The 21332-nt window shown below is 38.1% G+C and overlaps 1 protein-coding gene across 1 annotated transcript in view; it reads right to left on the reverse strand.

Moving 5' to 3' along the window:
* The window catches only part of WDFY3 (WD repeat and FYVE domain containing 3), a 301877-nt gene that overhangs the window by 96470 nt on the left and 184075 nt on the right, over nt 1-21332 (reverse strand). The window contains exons 31-37 of the mRNA XM_049790238.1: nt 20798-21015; nt 15364-15599; nt 12173-12307; nt 9250-9429; nt 7034-7267; nt 2657-2756; nt 1437-1597 (exon numbers count right to left, since the gene is read on the reverse strand). Coding sequence (XP_049646195.1) covers nt 1437-1597; nt 2657-2756; nt 7034-7267; nt 9250-9429; nt 12173-12307; nt 15364-15599; nt 20798-21015 — 1264 coding nt within the window. The remainder of the gene's footprint in view (nt 1-1436; nt 1598-2656; nt 2757-7033; nt 7268-9249; nt 9430-12172; nt 12308-15363; nt 15600-20797; nt 21016-21332) is intronic.

A 21332-nucleotide genomic window follows, 5' to 3' on the forward strand; every position in this document is an offset into this window, starting at 1 on the left:
AAATCTTCACTAAGTTTATTATGTACCAGATACCAAGCTAAGCATTGGGGTGCCAAGTTAAAACAGGTAACATTTTGTTAGTAGGAATATTGGAACACAAGAGAAGCATAGAAATAGTACAATGAGATGAGTGCTGCAGAACAATAATGTCCTAGTGGGTTATTTGAAGAAGCGTCTTTTTCACTCATCTACCATACAACTTGTATTATTATTATGAGTGATATTTACTCAAAGTTCTGGAGGATGAAAACCCTTAAAATGTTGACAAAAATTCATTTTTCATTGTAGTTTTAGTCCTTTATTTAAGAACTTTTCTTTTGGGCTTAAATGAAAATATATCTCAAAAAATTTTAGGCAACATTCTTAAACATATATTCATGCACTACATAGACTAATGAAATATGGTGATGGTATTTTTTGGTTTCCTACATTATAGGCTGAATAAGAGTAATTGCTTAATCAATTATCTGAAGTCAGGCTAATTCTTTTTGTTTATGGACTACACTCAGTGCCACTCAAAGGTTACTCCCAGTACTGCACTCAGGGATTACTTCTCGTGGACTATGGAGAACCAGATGGGATGCCAGAGATTAAACCAAGATTGGCTACATGCAAGCCAAGAGGCATACCCACTGTACTATCTCTCTGGCCTTAAACTAAAATTCTTGAATCACAGGAACACACAGTAAAACTGCATCTTCACAGGCACAGAGACTTCACAGAAACAGAGACTGCAATGGCCTGATAAAGGTGCCACTGTAAAGGACAGTCTTTTCTTTCCTTAGTTTATTACTGATATTTATTTATTTTGCTTTCTGGGCCACACCCAGCAGTGCTCAGGGTGATTTCTGCACTCAGAAATCAGTCCTGGTGGTACTCAAGGGACCATTTGGGGTGCCAAAAACTGAACCCATGTTGGCTGCACATTGCATGACAAATACCCTAACAACTGTCCTATCATTCAGGCCTAGTTATTTATTTACTAATTTTTCGTTTTTTAAATAAGATTAATTCTTTGATTCACCAAGTACAAAGTTGTTCATGATTAGAGTTCCATAAAATGAAGGACAGTCTTTTAATATCAATGTTTCATACACCATAAACTACTTCAACTGTCAAAACCTATTGGGTTAATTTAAGGTATTTAATTCAATAAGAGTTATTCAGCTACCCAAGAAGCAAAGAGTTCTGCCAGTGGAGAAGGGAGAAAGTACCCAGTTTAATTTAAAAATACAGCTTCACAAGGGTGTATGTGCCTGGTAAGGGTGGTTGTAGGTCTACAAATACAAACTTTTAATGAGGTTTACTTTACACAGTTAATAATCACCAACTAATAAATCTTATTTAGATACATTACCAACCATTTGCAATATGATAGGCAAAGATTTTCCAGAGGAAAAAAACAAACTCTACAACTAATATTGAGAATGGATTACCTGTGCGATTAGTTGAATTATAAAATCTATAAGAAGTTTAGATTCCTTGTTGAACATGCCTTGCCAAAGCTTGTCCACCACACGTTGTGTGAAATAAAACACATTGTTCACCAATACCTGGTAGCTTCCTCCACTGGTGATAGGTAGAGAGGCATCTTCCCCTACATGACAGCAGGAAAAAAATGTCTTAAGATTAACCAATCAGTTTAAGAGAAAAGAACTTCATCTATATTACCTAACAATAAGTCACTAACTCTTCTGATGACTTTAAGAAAAGGAAGCGCATGGTAAAAAGAAAAAATCACATTGCTGGAAGAAATAATTTCTTCAGGTAAATGGCTTTAAGACTGAGTTCACTAACTAATGTATTGGCTTGAAGACTAAGTTCTCTTACTTCTTTATGGCAATCTGTGATGAACAGCTCTTCAACAAACACTCTCAGGAAAAGCTAAAACAAATCAAATTCTATTTCTGAGTATTCCTTTAAAGGCCGTGGAGAAATAGAGGAAGAAAAGAGCATCAGGGAATTGAAATAAGAATTTTAGTGATGTGGCTCAGGGTGCCATCACCACCCACGCCTGTCACCATCTGGTTTTCTCCAAAGACACGCCATGTCTCCCAGATGCCTACTCTATCACATCACCTTAAGATCAAATCTCAGAGGATGTCTTCTGACTGAAAAGCACTCTCACCCCAGCATGTCTTTTTAACTACAGGGTTTCCACTGGTTTTGATGATTATTACTTCCACTAATATGATCCTAACAGCATGATTCCATCACACAAATCTCCACATTCTGTGACGTTAGGCCAGTAGATTGATCTCAAAAGACAAAACTGATCTCAAAAGACAAAAGTGTGACCAAATGTCACTATGTTGGAGCATACAGTTACAGTCTGAAACAAAACTAAAGAGTTCTCACCAAATTTACTGTTTTATGGTTTCTAAAACATTTTATTTTCTTTCCTTGTTCTCTTTCTGCCACTCCTAAGAGTCCAGAGTTGAACAAAAACCAAAAGTTCTTTCTGTTATTGATTCTTTATTGCAGGTTCAATGGAAAGATCAAGATGAAACTTTTTCTCATAGCAGGAAAAATAAATCAACAAGTAAAAGAAATGCACAGAAAAAAGATGAAATTAAAATAGTGATACACTAGAGAGTTTACAGAGAAGGAAAGTGACTAGAGGTACTTTGACAAAGACAAAATATAACAATATTACCCAACAAAACATCAGCTGCAAGCAAATGGTCCATCACACTGTCCAAAATGTAGGTCTGAAATTCTTTTTGCTGAGTTCTTGTTGATCTTTCAGGGGAAGCCTAAATCAATAAAATTTAGAATCATAAATAGAATCAACAAAACAAAGATAAGGGTTCAACCATAGATATATATATATATATAGATATATATATATAAATAGCTTAACACCAAATAATAAAATAGGACCTACGAAATTGTACGTTATTATTTTACTAGAGTTTTAAAAACAAGTAAATATAAAACATACCATTCCTCAAAAACTAGTATTTAAACATTTTAAATATTTATATTTGATAAGCTATTACTTTTTTGATAAGCTATTATTAAGTTGTATTCTAAAACAGAAAGCTGACAGTTTATAATGAGATAGGCAAAATAAATCATAAAGACAAAAATCAAACACAAAAGCTCTAGTAATCAAAAACTAGTAATTAAGAAGGTAAATTAGGGGGCCAGAGTAATAGTACATGGTAGGGTGGTAGGGCATTTGCCTTGCATGCAGCTGACCTGGGATAGATATCACCCTACAGGAGTGATAATGGGGAAACAACACAGGAAAACACCATGCATATGGCAGCTCTGATGACCTGAAAAGTGCCAACTACCTACTTAGCTTCGTAGATAAGGAGCTTATAAAAGAAATAAGGAGGATGTTCACAGAGCTCAAAGAAATCATAGACAGAGCTGAATGGACCACAAATGAGAATCGAGAGGATATGAAAACAGAAATCAGAAAATTTCAAACTGAAATAACAGGATGGAAAAACATGATAGGTAAAATGAAAACCTCACTGGAAAGCCTCTCCAACAGAATAACAGCAGTTGAAGGAGGATTAACATAATTAAAATGGCAATACTCCCAAAAGTGCTATATAGATTTCATGCAATGCCTCTAAGAATACCCATGATATTATTCAAAGAAGTGGATCAAACACTCTGGAAATTCATTTGAACAATAAACACCCACAAATAGCTAAAGCAACCCTAAGGAAAAAGAAGATGGGAGACATCACTTTCCCCAACTTTATATTATACTACAAAGCAATAGTCATTAAAACAGTATGGTATTGGAATAAAGACAGACCCTCAGATCAGTGGAATAAATAACTATTCAGAGAATGTTCCCCAGACATACAATCAAATAATCTTTGATAAAGGGACAAGAAACACAAAATGGAACAAGGAAAGCCTCTTCAACAAGTGCTGTTGAGACAATACAATGTGGTGGTTAGCCACATGCAAAAAAGTAAACCCAAACCATCTAACCATGCACAAAGGTCAAATCAAAATGGATTAAAGACCTCGATATCAGACCTGAAACTATAAGGTATATAGAAAAACACATAGGAACAACACTCCAGAACATTGAGACTATAGGTATCCTCTAGAAGGAAACAGCACTGTCCAAACAAGTGGAAGCAAAGATATGCAGAAGGAACTGTATTAAGCTGAGAAGTTTCTGCACCTCAAAGGCCACCCACTGAATGGGAGAAACTCTTCACCCAATACTGATCAGATAAGGGTCTAATATCTAAGATATACAAGGTACTTACAAACTTTAACAAGAAAAAAAAAATCTAACCCCTGGAGGAGAGTAAATGAACACACAATTCCTTGTAGAAGAAATACAAATGGCCAAAAGACACATGAAAAATGTTTCACATCACTAATTATCAGGGAGATGTAAAACAAAACAACGAGTTACCATCTCATGCCACAGAGACTGGCACACATCACTACAATAAGAACAATCAGTTCTGGTGGGAATGTGGGGAGAAAGGAACTTTCATTCATTGCTGGTGGGAATGCCATTTAGTCAGCCTTTATGGAAAACAATATGGAGATTCCTCAAAAACTGGAAATTGAGTTTCTATACGATCCAGCTATTCCACTCCTAGGAATCTACCCTAGGACAACAAATACACAATACAAAAAAAAATACCTTTTCTACACCTATATTCATTGCAGCGCTATTTACAATAGCCAGAATTTGGAAACAATCCAGATGCCTGATGACAGATAAATGGCTAAAGAAACTGTGGTACATATACACAATGGAATAGTATGCAGCCATTACGTGAGATGAAGTCATGAAATTTTCCTAAACATGGATAGACATGGAAACTATTATGCTGCGTGAAATAAGTCAAAGAGAGAGATAGACACAGAATAGTCTCACTCACTTATGGGATTTAAGAAAAATAAAAGACATTATTGTAATCATACACATAGAAAATTTAGATGAGGGCTGAAAGGACCAGGCCATGGTATGAAGCTTACCACAAATAATGGTGAGTTCATTTAGAGAAATAACTACACCAAAAACTATCATGAAAATGGTAGTGAGTGAGAGAAATATAATGCCTGTCTCTAAATCAGGCAGGGGTTGGCAGAGGAAGAATATGGAGGGCATTGGTGATGGAAATATTGCACTGTTGAAAAGAGATGTCCTTTTTATACCTGAAATCCAATTATAAACATGTTTGTAATCCTAGGGCTTACATAAAGATAAAATAAATATAAAGGGGTCAGAGATAATTGGGCAAATGGACTGAGTTCGTGCTGTGCATGTGAAAGTCTTGATTTCATCCCTGGGTCCACATGATTACCCCATGCACTGCCTCAAGCAACTCCTAAGTACTGATCAAGAGTAGGCCCTGAGCACTACCAGGTATGGTCCCCAACTATAAACATACAAAAATGGGGCCGGGCGGTGGCGCTGGAGGTAAGGTGCCTGCCTTGCCTGCGCTAGCCTAGGACGGACCGTGGTTCGATCCCCCGGCGTCCCATATGGTCCCCCAAGAAGCCAGGAGCAACTTCTGAGTGCATAGCCAGGAGTAACCCCTGAGCGTCACAGGGTGTGGCCCAAAAACCAAAAAAAAAAAAAATACAAAAATTATTGGGGCCGGAGAAAAAACCGTGTGTGTGTGTGTGTGTGTGTGTGTGTGTGTGTGTGTGTGTGTGTGTGTGTGTGTCTGAGTGTGTGTAAAGCACGGAGTCAGTTCTGAGCATCCTAGATTCTAGAAAGAAGGAAAACATACTTTTTCTTTTTTTAAAAAATACCTATAAAAGGAGGCATGCAGGGTCAGCAAGGATGTTTCTTTGAACTGTTCCATGAGGAATGTTTTCTGTGTGCTGTTACACAGGAGATAATGGACAACCTTACTTACCATCAACTTAGTCACTGATTTACACATAAATTAAAAAATTAAATTGCAAGTGTATTTTAAAAAATAGGGTGATAGTGATAATGATAGTGATAGGGTGATTGTGCAGTGAGTAGGGTTTGCCTTGAACATGTCACCAGCAAGGGAACCTGAGCCTGTAGCACCTTACCCACAGTCTTCAGAGTTTTGAGAAAAAGTTGGTTTAAATGACTCATCTAGGGCCCAGAGAGATAGTACAGTGGGTAGGGCATTTGTCTTGTACACGGCCAATTCTGGTTCAATCCCAGCACATCCCCAAGCTGCAGGAGTAATTCCTGAGTACAGAGCTAGAAGTAATCTCTGAGCACCACTGGGTGTGGCCCCAAAACTGGAATAAAAAAGATAAACTCCCCAGCCTGAGAGAGTGTGTTTTATCAACCCGATCTAAGACATCTAGGTTACTTGCTATCTGGCAAGAAATTCTTGAGATCTCACTCAGCTCCTATTTGTGTTATCCCCCCCTTCCCCCCCCCCCCCCCCGGGCTAGCACAGCAATTAATACCTAGCAGGACATATGAAGGGACAGATGCAGGGAGAGAAGCTGAGGACATAATATCTAGGGAAGAAGCTAGCTCCCAAAGGCTCTTTGACCAAATCCAGGCTAGGTCTGTTTCCCTATAGAGTTTTTTTAAAATTTTCTATAACTATTATCTAGCTATAATACTGGAGATGAGTATTTGTGACAGACTCTGTCCTGCAAAGCTTACAAAACTTATTACTTATCTCTTTATAGAAAAAAAATAGTCAATTTCTGGTCTCAGCAAAATGGAGGATAATATAAGAATAAATTAGAAACATGTGTTCAGTAAAGAGAGAGGAGAAACAAATTAGTAAGACCAAAACACATCTGATAGAGAGAAAAAAAACAACCCAGGGGTCTGGAGAAAGATCTCAGTGGGCTGAGTGCACAGTTTGCATGCAGGAGGTCTAAGTTGGATCCTCAGAACCATGTGGTCTCACAAATATGTTTGAGTTATGAAGGAAACATAAATTCCAGAATTTATGACATATTTTGCCTTTTTGATGTAGAGGAATCAGAAATCAGAAAAAAGATAAAATTTGCTTGGTTATGAACCTTCTTACTGTGAAACATGCAAAAAGGAAATGTCCATGTATGTCTTTGTATTTACCTCCAACAAAAGATCAATCAGTGGAGTCTGTTTGCTGGCAGGGGTAAGACAGAGGTTGTCTATTATCAAGACCCGCATAAAGTCAAAAACAAACTTTTTAGCTGGATGATTGGTGAGGTAAGTCTTGGTGCCCACATTGCAGTACTCTGACTGGCTTCTGTTCATTCCAGTGTCTGCTGCAAAGGCTTTAAATTCTTCTGCTGGAGATCCGACTTCATCATCAAGATCTGTAACCTAGGAATATTAAGTGGGAAGACAGGCCAGTCACAATCAAAGTTATTTGACGTGTTTCACTTCTATGTTCCTAAAATACAAACTATAGCATCAACAGATTTTTTTCCTTTATCATTTACTTCCTATCAAACTAGCAGTGTACTATTTTCACATTATTTCATTTGACTCCTGCTTTTAAGGAAGCAACCGAGTATTTGCCATGGCCACTCCATGCATGCAATTTATAACAAACTGCTGTCTGGCCACTCACTAATAATGACACACCTGCCTTGTGATGAATTTAACTTTACTGTGGATCAAAGCTCGTAAATGAAATTATAAAAGTGAGATATACGTTCTTACATATGATACAATAACTGCTGAAATTTCATGTGTCAGGATTTTAGAAAAATCCTATAGCATGTAAGGGCTGATCTATTTTGCACCACATATAGTTCCTCAAGCCCTGTAAGGGGTGATCTGTAAGCATGAGCCAGAAGTAAGAGCCCTATGTGTCGATGGGGAAGGGGGAGAAGTGAAAGGGGGTAAGAAAGAATGTGTGTGTGTGTGTGTGTGTGTGTGTGTGTGTGTGTGTATGAGAGAGAGAGATGAAGAGAAGAGAAGAGAAGAGTGAGAAGAGAAGAGAAGAGAAGAGAAGAGAAGAGAAGAGAAGAGAAGAGAAGAGAAGAGAAGAGAAGAGAAGAGAAGAGAAGAGAAGAGAAGAGAAGAGAAGAGAACCATGGGAAATCCCTGAGCATGGGGGTGTGGCCCAAACACACACACACACACACACACACACACACACACACACACACACACACACACACACACACAATGATTGGCAAGAAAAGACACTGAAGATATAAATAAAGGTCAGTTTTTAACCTAAAATAATGATTTTAAAGTTATAAAAGCAAGTCAGGACCACGAGATAAACATTTCTTTTCCTAAATCCTCACAATTTTGGATTCAGTATTTCATCTTTATACATAAAAAAATAAGGTAAAGAAACTGGCTTTTTTTTTTTAGGATTTTGAATAAATAGAGGAAATGAGGAGATACCATGAAATTCTGAAGCACTAAGGAGGAATAGTGTGTTTTAGATTTGTTTGAAATAACAAAAAATAAGTTTTTATACTTCTATCCGATTATGGCTTAATAACAATTTCTTAGTACAGAGTATAGGAAAAAAGTTCCAAAGGAAAAAAGAGAAGTTGAATAAAACAACATATATAGCATATTTTTTTTTGGGGGGGGGGGTCACATCCAGCAGTGCTCAGGGTTTACTCCTGGCTCTATGCTCAGAAAGTTTGTGGGAACAATATGGGATTCAAACCATCATCCTTCTGCATGCAAGACAAATGTCCTACCTCCATACTATCTCTCTGGCCCCTATACTGCATTTTTTTTATAGACAACCAATTCTGATAATTAAGACCATAATCCAGAAATGTCTAAGTCCTGAGAAAGAGTGGACCTAGACTAAATCTAGAGACCATCTCACAACCACATGGAACCTAAGGCTCTTTGGAGAGAGAAATTCCGAAGCAGCGACTTCCACCAAAGTGGTGCCTGAAAAAGGCAGGCACATGCCCTGCAACTTTACGGGAAGGCAAAAAAGGCAGAGTGCGGGTCTACCAGGGAACAAAACAGATACAAATACAATGTGGCCCGCGGGCCATAGTTTGAGGACCACTGGTAGACTCAGTGACACAGTGGAGCAAAAAGTCACAAAATGATTATGCGTGATTTTCAAATATTAGAATACCAGGAAAAAAAAATCTGCTCACTACAGGAAGCCTACCTGCAGTTTTTTTTTTTAAACTTTATTTACAACACTATGATTTACCAAGCAGTTCATAATACAGTTGTTCTAGGCATTCAATTCTCCAACACCAAATCTACCACCAGTGTGACCTTCTCTTTACCAGTGGGCCCCTTTTCCCACCCATCCTTCAAACCTGCCCCCTTAACAGTTTTGAAATTGCTTTCCCCTTTCCTACCATCTCTGAGTAAGGTCGAATGTTGAAGGGGAAGACGGTCGCTGCGAGAGCACACAGGAAATCTGGACTCATCCACATGGAGGCCAAGTCAGGAACATTGTGGTACAAGTATCTGAAGAACTGCATCAGGGTCACTGGATACTCCCGGAGCCACGAACCCTCTTCTTCTGACTGCCAAGGCTGCCAAGCAGGTGGAAAAATGGAGATGGTGAATTAGAGTCCAACCTATTTGAAAACTCCTGCAGGATGGCTCTTTTGTTTTGGGGCCACACCCAGTGATGGTCAGGGGTTATGCATGGCTCTGCGCTCAGAAATCACTTCAGGCAGGCTCAGGGAACCATATGGGATGGCAGGGATCAAAGCCAGATTGGCCATGTGCAAGGCAAATGTCTCATCTGCTGTGTTATAGCTCCAGCCCCGGACAGCTCTTCTGAAACTGGACACACGAGCAGTCTGGAACACTTTCACACATCACACACACAGAGCACAAAAACATAGAAACAGATATAGAAGAGAAAAGAAGGTTGAATAAATAGTCTTAGAGACTGAAAGGACATCTGGATTCTCAGCTCAGTAATGACACTGAATGTTTTTGACGGGGGCATTTTCAATTCAGTGCTTGGGAGATCATGCACTACAGCCCTCAGAAACACAATCTCAACCCACAATACTATTCTTTTGATGTTTTCCCAGAGTGACTTTTAAAAGATTTGTTTTGAGGGGACACTGAGATAGCATGGGGGGGTCTCTTATTTGTACATAGTTCACCCAAGTTTGGTCCCTAATCTGGGGTCTGAAGCCAGGCTACAGTAAGCTTTGAGTACCAATAGACATGGCTCAAAACCCAAAAAAAATTTTCGTATTTGTTTTCAATAATAAGCAAAATAAGAATCCCAAAGTATTCTAAAGTAATAATAGTCAATATAATGTTCTTTTCTTAGGTAACATAATCAGTTTTCTCCAAAATTAGATTTGTCATTATGTCTGTGATAGAGTTCAAGCAATTATTCCTCTTACAATGTGATCCTACTGGGTAAACGAATTTGAGTCAAGACATTATTTACAGTGTTCCTTTAGGACAGGAATATGGATTTTATCATTGACTCTTATTTACTCCTTCAAGTCATCCTAAATAAGTTGTAAGTAACTAGAATAAAAAACAGAAAGGGAAAAAATTAAAACTTGCAAAAGGGTTTGGGATGTAGTTTAGCAGTGGAGTACTTGCCTGGCACCTGTGAGGCCCTATGTTCAATCCTACACAGGGGAAAAATGAAAATCAAGCCAATCAAGTCCTTGTGTCCAGGAGTGAGTTCAAAGGACTGAAGTGCTATCATTACATGTGGAAGGCCTAGGTTCAATACCTGGATTCCCTAAGAATAGTGCCTGGAGTAGCTCCAAGCACTGATAGGTATGACTCAAGCCCAGAACAAGCATACAAAGCCCTGTGACACATTCCCAATTAACATTTGCATTGATAGCCCTTTCATGAAGAGTATAACTTCCAAGTCAATAAACAGCTAGAAAAAGTTTAAATAACTTAATGTTGTACTAACATAAACATGGCATATTATATGTGCTTACACTAATGTATAAGTAATATCAGTTAATACTTATGAAGCATGGTGTATATATATATATATATATATATATATATATATATATATATATACACACACCAGGTATTCATTTTTACTCTTTTTTGGGGGGGTACCACACCCTGTGACACTCAGGGGTTACTCCTGGCTATGCACTCAGTAATTGCTCCTGGCTTGGGGAACCATATGGGATGCCAGGGGATTGAACTGCAGTCAGTCCTAGGCTATTGCGGGCAAGGCAGACACATAACCTCTTGAGCCACTGATCCAGCCTCCAGGTACTCATTTTTAACAAAATTTTATTATTTTTGAGGTAGCATGGCTTATAGCAGCGTTAGTGTTTATGCATTTGGTGTTCTAAGTTGTTGTCCCTCTACACCTCAAAGTATCAATGATCCTCTACCACCATCCTTTACTTCACCTCAGCAAACCCCAAGGTCCCCCACCTCATTAAACTCAGCTCTGTAATCAGAGGCCAAGGATGTGTTTTCATATCTATTCTCTTTCTTCGTCTCTTCACAGACCACACATGCTGAGGTCATTCAGCATTTTTCCTTCTGTCTCTGACTCACTTCACTAATATGACAGTTTGGTTTCCTTCAAGTTGTAGAAAGGTGAATTGGGGCCGGAGAGATTGCACAGTGGTAGGGCCTTATATGCAGTCAACCCATGAGCCTGCCAGGAGTGATTTCTGAGTGCAAAGCCAGGAGTAACAACCCCTGAGAGCCACCGAGTGTGATCCAAAAACAAAACAAAACAAAACAAAAAGAGGCATATCTCATCTTTTTCTGAGTAGCATTCCATTGTGTATGTATGTATGTATATCACAATTTCTTTTCTTTGTTTTGTTTGGGGGCCACACCCAGATAAACTCAAGGGTTACTCCTTGCTCTGGCACTCAGGAATTACTCCTGGTGGGCTTGGGGGATCAGGAATTGAATCCAGTTGACCACATGCAAAGCAAACCCTTTACCCACTGTACTATTGCTCGAACCCCTATACCCATAATCTCTTTATCCATTCACCTATATCAGACATTCCTCTGGGTATAAACTAACTCTGATGACCCTCACATCAGTCTTAGATAACAGGGTCAATTTTATTACCACTGGCAATTTACATTTAAGAAAATGGAGGCTAAAAATGTCTGAAGTACCATAGAAGGGTACTGAGTCCACAGTCTCCTGTCTGTCCTTACACGAGGGCTGATAATCAGAGGCTCACTTTCCTGATTCCCACATAGATGTTATTAAAGCATTTCTCTCTCTTAAAGAGATCATGGCCAGGGAGCTGTGGAACTATGCAGTGCCAGAGCCTGAGGAACTTACTGAATTCAGCATGCTGCGGAGCATTCCCAGCAATAAAAAAGCAGCTTCTGTACAGACGTTATGGATAGAAGAGACAACGGTTCCACTGGATGCAGGAACTCCAAAGATAAATGTCCAAATGGAATCCAAATCAAACTGCAGAGGTGAAAATGAATCAAGTTAGTCACTGCTGTGCATTTGAAGAAACCTCCTCATAAATTCTATGGTTCCAAATTTAACTTCTTTTTTTCAAATTGGATAATGACAAAGTGAGAGAGAATTAATACCTTCCAAGTTCCATATTTTAAAATTCATGTTTATATTTATTAAAACAAACAAACGTGAGGCTGAAGCAATATACAGGGTGTAGAGTGCTTGATTTGCACACAGTAGACCTAGCATCCTGAGCATCTGAGCACTGCAAGGAGTGATTACTGAGTGCTGAGTGAGGCATAAATACATGTGCATTGCCAGGTTTGGTCCCCAAATAAGAAAATAATTAAAAACAATCTGAATATGACATATCATTCTGTCTGGTACCTATGTTAAAATGCTAATTATGGTCAAGTCTCCCTCAGACCTCATCTACCACCAGAAAACCCAGCAGCCTTGCCTAGACCTGCTGTCTTCTCAGCAAACAAAAACAGTCCAATTTCTTTACTAAACTCTAAAAGAAAATGATGGCCACTAACTTCCCAGGTAATGTGATCCAGGATAAAAAGTTTGGGGCCTTCTAGAAAATGGGACAAAAAGATGCTGCTTTCTGCTTGAAGGCACAACAGTTTAACCAGACACCTTCATTCAGACAAGGCCAAAAATTTAACCTTATTAAACTGCCAAGTCACCAGTTTAGTTCCAGATCTACAGATCCTGGACCACAAGGCCTGACATCTCAAGATTTCATTGTAGTATCAGCCTAGTAGAATCACAGTATATTTTATGGAAAAGTTGCCTAAATAGAAACACAGAAGGCTCAACTAGCATCATCCATAGCCTAGTAAATCCTCATAAAATGATTTCAAAACAACACTGAAAGATATAACAATTATTACAAATCGACCCTTACTGATCTATGTTTTTATAATCCCGTTTGTCTTTGTGCTGTAACAAACAATATGAAATAAATTTGTTTGTGTCTGCGATGGGGCTGGTTAGGGAAGAGGGTAAAAATTGGGGACACTGGGGTCAGAGAGATAGCATGGAGGTAAGGCATTTGCCTGGCATGCAGAAAGATGGTGGTTGGAATTCCAGCATCCCATATGGTCCCCAAGTCTGCCAGGAGTGATTTCTGAGCATAGAGCCAGCAGTAATCCCTGAGTGAGTGCTGCTGGGTGTGACCCCCCCCCCCCAAATTGGGAACACTAGTTGAGAAGTCACAACGGTGGTAGAATTGGTGTCTGAACTTGGTTAATCATGATGTTATAATAAAATTAAAAAAATATTAATTAGCGAAGAAGCAAAATGATAAAATTGGCATTTAATTTTTTTTGTTGTTGTTTGTTTTTTGGCCACACCTTGAAATGCTTAGGGGTTACTTTTGGCTCTGAGCTCAAGAATTATTCCTGCTGGTGCACAAGGGATTATATAGGATGCTGGGGATTGAACCTAGGTCAGAAGTGTGCAAGGTAAGGGACCTACCCATTGTACTAGCAACTTTCTCACTCAGCAATATTCTAATTCAGTTTCAGATTACAGATTACACTTGACAAAATAAAAAATAATTAGTTTGAACAGACTTATTCATAGCAGTTTCATGTAACACTTTATGAATATGGTATCATGAATAGTTTGAAAAATTACATAACTGGCCAACCTGCTAAGAGTGAATCTGTATCTTGATTCAATATAAGGGTAGAGATTGTGTTTTTCACTTAAAAGATTTTGCTAAATACAAGGGATTTGAATAGCATTTCACACTATGACAGAACAGATGAGTTTTAACACTTAAATTTGGAAGTCTTAGCAGTGTGACAAACATAAGTGCTACATATCTTAAAATAGTTTTGGCGAGCAATCCAGTAAAGACTAAATGTTGTTTTACTGTGGATGTTCTCTATAATGAGAAAATCGAAAACATTTTCCTAGTCAGAACTTGCACCAAGAATCCTCTTACTGCCCATTAATTCATGACATAGGGATTCAAAATACAGGGAGCCAAAATATGTGACAATGGCGTAGTAATTATTTTGAATTAAACATACTTGAGAAACACCTATGAGAGAAGGTCTCTAACCCACCACCTCCTCTTGTCCTGCCCTCTTTAGCAGAGATGCTGTTTCTGTGTGAAATATCGTCTATGCCTTTGCCCAGAAGAAGAAAATATCCCTACCCTATGGTCAGAGTGAAGGACAAGATGGCTGTAAAACAAACATTTCCCTTCATCATTTTTTTCTCCCTCACCTAATTTTTTTGTCTAGTTAGTTCTACATATTACTGCTTTGTTTAAAAATTATGAAAATTTGGAGCCAGAGCGGTAGCGCAGTGGTAGGGCGCTTGCCTTGCATGCGGCTGACCCAGGACGAATCTGGGTTTGATCCTCAGCATTCCATATGGTCCCCCAACCCAGGAGCAATTTTTTAGTGCATAGCAAGGAGTAACCCTTGCATGTCACTGGGTGTGGCTCAAAAGCCAAATAAATAAATAAATAAATAAATAAACAAACAAACAAATTAATAAATGAAAATTACAAAAATTTTGGTCACAAAAAAAAGAGAAAATTTTGGTCACTTTGAATCTTTTTATTTATATGACTCCTATTCCTATGTACACCATTTAATTAGTTTTTATCTGGATAATCTTTTGTTTTTATCTTGTTGCCCTGTTTCCTTGAATGAATCTAGGATCTCAGCCACAAATATAAAAGTTTAATGTAATTATTTTCATTTCTATGTCCATCGTCATAGTGAGACACGGCCCATTTTCATCCTTTTCACTTACGCAGAAATAAAATATTTCTAGAAAAATCTTACAACCCTAAATAATTCATTAAATCATCAACAAATTACAACCAAAGTCTTTATGTACATACAATCATGCTCTATAACTATTAGAAATACAAAAAGGACTAAAATTTTCTACATGATTTTCAACTTTTTCTGTCCCCAGTAAGAGACTAAATGTGGGAGAGGATCATTTGGTTGTGCCCATTGTCTTATGATTTTTTTTTTTTTTTGACAAAGAATCACACGTACACCTTACTAGTTCATTCCTACCTGGCAACCCTGCTTACATCGGCTGCTGATGACAGGCACACTGACCTGTAGGTTCTCAGGCAGCTCGCTAACTGGCTGCTGCAGAAACAATGCCATGAGGAGAAAATAGAGGGCGGGGACATTAGTATGTTTAGGAAGAAATGACTGAAGAACTGGAAAGCCAGGAAAGTGACAAGCGTCCCGGTTAATCTCCCTGACCGTGGATCGCCCACCAGCACTCCTGCCCACGTTGAAACCTAAGAGACGAGAAAAAAAAGAATGTAAGTACAAAATAAATCATTGACTGCAAGATACATTGTGAGGAGAGAAACTCAGTCTGACAATTCTATTACTCGTTCATATCAACAAAGGTGGCTTCATCTTTCATGTCAAAAGCTTTACTTTATTCTCTGATTACCAATTTGATCTGAATATAAATTTTGAAACATATCTGGAATGACTAGATCCAAGAGGTAAAGGATTTTCCACTCAATTTCCACTCAAAAAACAACCTAAGAAGAGCTCAACTTTCCTGTTTACATTTCCTTAATAAGTGAGTTTCAAAGTTCAGCCAAAATTTAGGTTACTACTACACTGGAACCTTGATAAAACAGATAACAGAAGCCAAAGCACTAGTGTACTGGATGGGATGTTTGCCTTGCAGACTCTTTTTTTTTTTTTTTTTTTTGGTTTTTGGGCCACACCCGGCAGTGCTCAGGGGTTACTCCTGGCTGTCTGCTCAGAAATAGCTCCTGGCAGGCACGGGGGACCATATGGGACACCGGGATTCGAACCAACCACCTTAGGTCCTGGATCGGCCGCTTGCAAGGCAAGCACCGCTGTGCTATCTCTTCGGGCCCACCTTGCATACTCTTAATTTAGGTTTAATCCCTGATATCCCAATCCTGAGCACTGTCAGGAGTAACTCGATCCCTATGAGGTGTGACCCAAACACTAAAGAAAAAAAATCATAATATGCTAGCCGAACTTAAATGATCACTAATTAAAAGACAAAAATCAAGAAGTGAAACAATTTTTCATAACAATAGGACCTGTGATCTTATTATGAAGAGCATAGCAGTGGGGTTTAATAAATTAAGAGTTGTTGCAACATTTTGCCCACTAGATTAGTTGTTTGATTGTTTGATTTTCCCCCTGTGAAATGTTTTATAAGCAATACTGGTAGAAGAGTAACTCTGTATAGATTTCACGTTTATACCAAGTTACGGGAAATATTGGACTTTATTCGTTAGCCCCCAGATGCACCAACAATATCTTGTGGCATTGCTTCTCTTTTGCATAGGCACATTAAAATGGGAAAATAATACATATGCAAATAAGTTCTTATCTAATAGAGATGGAAACACAAATTTGGTAATGTAATTAGGCCTTTTACCCTGAACATTGGCATAATGATTTGGCTCAGGCCTCAGAAGAATGGTCATCGCCCACACACACCTGAACTATGGAAACAACCACAATTGTCTTTTAACATTCCCAGGATCCAAGCCTCTACCAGAGAAGACCTACCACTGCTTTGGCATTGACTTACTCCAAAGAGTACTCCCAACACCCAGGCAACTCAGCAACAGTCTGCATGCAGGGCAGATAGCTCTGCATTTAATGATATGCTGAAACTAGAGGATGCTGCACATCAGCCTGTTATCAATGAAAGAAATGCACAGAATCCAGAGTCTTTAAATATAAAAGTCTGATGCCAACTATAGCTAAAGTGTGAAAAAGTTTCACCGGGACCTTGAAAATGACTGGAGTTGGATAGACTGGTATGCCTGGAACCCAGAGTCTGTCTTATGCCAATAAACTTCTGGGGTGAGGCCTTTTTGTAATCAGGTCAAGGATTTTTTTTCCCATTTTCTCCATTTTTCTGGACCTATGCAAACATTGGCAATTGCCACTATCACACCTTTACTATATTTTTTTACTCTTATCCTTTAAGGAAAAAAAATACAACTTACTGAACTTAAAAACAAATTACTGTAGTAGAATGCCTGTCTCGAATACAGGCAGGGGGTGGGAAGGGGGGAGGGGTAATGTTGCATTGATGAAGGGGGGTGTTCTGGTTATGACTGTAACCCAAATATGATCATGTTACTTAAATAAAAAATATATTTACTAAAAAAAAAATGAGTTGCTGTAACTGTGGTGGTGGAAGCCAGGGGTTGGAGTCTAGAGAATGGCCCAGAGCATTCCAGCTCTACAGGAAATGGCAGTGTTTATTCCTGTGCCCTAGACCAGTGATCCTCAATCTTTTTCTGACCTTATTTCCTCCCTGTGGCACTAGTCCTAATGGTTGCCTTCTGTATCTCATGCTGTGCTTCCCATCACCCATTTATAAGATTGTCACCCTTGGAATATTCTGGGAGTCTACAAAAAAGCACATGGCCCCTAACTGAAAAACACTGGCCTAGAGTAGCATAGTCTTCTTATCAATCCTATTTCCTTTAATATAATTCCAGGCTACAACTCAGTTAGCTTTTTACCACCCATTGCTCCACACAAAATAAAAATTGGCAAGTTTCCATAGAAAATCAAATGAGGATGGATTTACTTCTACCTGGAGCGATTTTTATTTTAAATAAATACTTTTACAACCCTTTTATTTTACCTGATGAAATAAGCACAACATAGCTATGAACTAAAATAATAAAAGAAGATTTATGTCTCGGTTACTTTGCAAATATGTAAACCTAACCTACTGTTTCATTGGTGGTAACTAATCTTTTGAAGTTATGCTCTTCCATTTAACAAAAATAACAGCAGTTTATCATGTTATTCTACATGTATATCATTTCTCAAGCATAATGAACATGAGTTATAAATTGTTGCCATCCTTCTATAGGCTTTTGCAATATATTCAAATTCATAAGGTTAGGAAAAGTAGCACTAGGACATGGAGCCTAAAGATTTCCTTAGCTAATTTGGGGGAGCCCCCAGCTCCAAGCAGTGCAGGCTGTTCAGGAACCATCAGTGTGTTCACTCCCATCAATACATGGTTTGGCTATGTGAGCCTAAAGGTTCAATGCTGGCAATTAGGCACCATTTGAAGCCATAATATTCAAATTTGGCCACTAGGCTATACCTGCCAGACTCAAGGGATGATGCACATCTGGAACCAAGAACTAGGAGCTGCCCTGATGTTCAAGGCATACACCAGCCCTTTGAACTATCTCTCTTGCCCCTGAAATCTTTATGTTGTTATTGTTATTCTTGTTGTTGTTGTTGTTTGGGGGGCCTTATTCTGTGGTTTTAAGGAATTATTCTTGGTTTTATGCTCAAAGATCTCTCCCATTCTGCTCAGGGGACTGGACTTGGGTCAGCTGCATGCGAAGGAAGTATTTTATCCCTGGACTATCTCTCTGATCTCTCAGTATCTCCTTTGGAGGCTGCAAAGCAAGCTTTCTTGGCACTGTTATTAGGCAGTCAAGTTTCTATAACAGACTAGCTGTGATAAGATGTTAGAAAGATTTTTATTTATGGTAAATTCTACATTAAATCCTTGAGCATACACAAGTATGGGGCTTTGGGACTGGAGTGATAGTACAGCAAAGAGGGATTGTGCCTTGCATGTAACAGATCCTGGCTTGATCCCTGGCATTCTTCCATATGGCCCCGAGCCTGCCAGGAGTTCAGAGGCCAAAGTAACCACTGGGTGTGGCCCAAAAACCTCTACAAACAAAGGGATTTTAAGAAACCAAATGATATACAAAGCTACTTTATAAAATAAACGGGAAAAGTATATTTTCTGATAAGGTTATCAATATTGTGTAAAAATGAAAATGCAAAATAATTAAAATACACATTTATCTTTTATCTGTTTATTTTATTCTACTTTATCACATTTAATCTTTAAAAATAATCTAAACATAATTTTATATTTGTTATAAACAGATGTCTCCACAATCAGGAAGGCAAAATGTGAGAATAAATGTAAAACATTTTTTGTGAACCATAATTCTTACCTACATTATTTCAGTTACTTCTGGCCTTCAGCAAAGGAGAGAGTCAAAATTTAAGACTCAGAGGCAATTGTGCCTTTCACTGTGTGTTCACTCTTCTGCTAGAGCTAAGAATACGCTAATTTTTGTCTACTATTTATAGTAATATCTTGAGGTGATACTCTTTCCTGAATTTTCAGATCATAAAAGTGTCCATAATAAGCATTAAAAATGTATATTTAAAAACATAATTTCCTCAAAAAATCATTTCAGTGGATTAAAAAAATGCTCCTAGTACTATTTCTTTTCATCATCACAAAGTTTCTTCAGACATTTTCCACACATAAAAACAAAACAAAAACCAAAACAATCTATGTTTAAAGTTGTCTTCTTGTCATCTGCTTTTATATCTGGAAAACTCTGTAGGTATTTCTCCTAGAAATTCATGCTTCTGATTGTTCCTTTTTTTTTTTTTTTTTTTTTTTTTTTGGTTTTTGGGCCACACCCGGCGGTGCTCAGGGGTTACTCCTGGCTGTCTGCTCAGAAATAGCTCCTGGCAGGCACGGGGGACCATATGGGACACCGGGATTCGAACCAACCACCTTTGGTCCTGGATCGGCTGCTTGCAAGGCAAACGCCTCTGTGTTATCTCTCCGGGCCCTGATTGTTCCTTTTTATAGACAAATAGCATCCTAAATTTAGTCCTTCATTTTCCCATTAGACACTTAACTTTCCCATCTTACCTACTTAGAGGTAAACCTAATGTGGTAACAGTATACAATAATGTAATGTTATAGTGATATATATAAAATTAAATTACTTTAAGAATTAAATAACTTTCACTACAATATTTTTTTGATCAAAAATATATGTGTTCAAGTGAATCTAACACACAATACTAATTTCCTTGTATTATTTACCTGTTCAGTTATATGTTGGAATAGCAGGCAGAAAACAAGGGTACTGAGCTAAAACTTGGAGTTTTGATATTTGGAGTTGTGATATGACATAAATACAGTAATGTAAACTTTGGATCTAAGTTACCTTGAGTTAAAATCTGATATTATATGTAACCAGGGACTTCACAGCTATCACTTCGTTTTCTCATGTGTAAGATAAGTACAGAGTATTCACAACTCGGGATTACTATGAAAATAAAGTAAGTTTCATAAAATAATAAGTTACTTCATAGCAGGTGAAAAAGTAGTACTCAACATCATTAGCATCAATTCAATTTCTGACTACTAGCTAATGACTCAATTAAAGAAAAAGAAGGAATATTGCACTAAGAAATATAGAGTCGCATGGATTCTCAATCTTATATTCTATTTCTGACTTCCATTTATTTCTAACTTAAAAAGCCAAAATTGAAACTAGCTTATTTTCCCCTGTGTGATCCACTAAAATCTGTGGCTCTAAGGTAGTCATGAAACTGAAAATTTAAGTTGAAGATTAAAACACAAGAGTTGATTTCAAACTAGACTCTGAAAGGCTCATACCTAATACAGTCCCGATCTTATTGGTTAAAACAGAATCGGTCTGTTCCAACCAGCCTCCACCACTAAGTCCTTCTTTAAACTTGATGAGAATAGACTGATTACTCAGGAGGACAACCAGAATCCTGAGGGCAGCTGTCACTGTGGTGGAATGCAAGTGTTCTTCCATGAACATCATGATCCAGTCAAACCCCAGCGTCTTCACCAGTTCTTCACAAGCTCTACTCAGTGACAGATTTGGAAAAAGGAAGAAAAGACAGAACAACACATGAATTCCAAGGATTAGGATTCCAAATTCAAAAATAAAAACAGAATTCCAAATTTAAAAGTAAAATATGATTTGGTCCTAGAATTAAATGAATGGAAAAACTGCTGCAATTATAAATATCATGAACTTCAGGTTTAAAAACAATTTATTAAAGGGAACAGGTATGTAACCCATAGTAGAGCACAGCAGTGCCAAGGGCCATTTGGACATTCATTACATCATTTACAGGCCATACAATGCATGAATTGTTGATGAAAAGTATACATGTAT

The sequence above is a fragment of the Suncus etruscus genome, chromosome 16, assembly GCF_024139225.1.
Source record: "Suncus etruscus isolate mSunEtr1 chromosome 16, mSunEtr1.pri.cur, whole genome shotgun sequence".
Lineage (NCBI taxonomy): Eukaryota > Metazoa > Chordata > Mammalia > Eulipotyphla > Soricidae > Suncus > Suncus etruscus.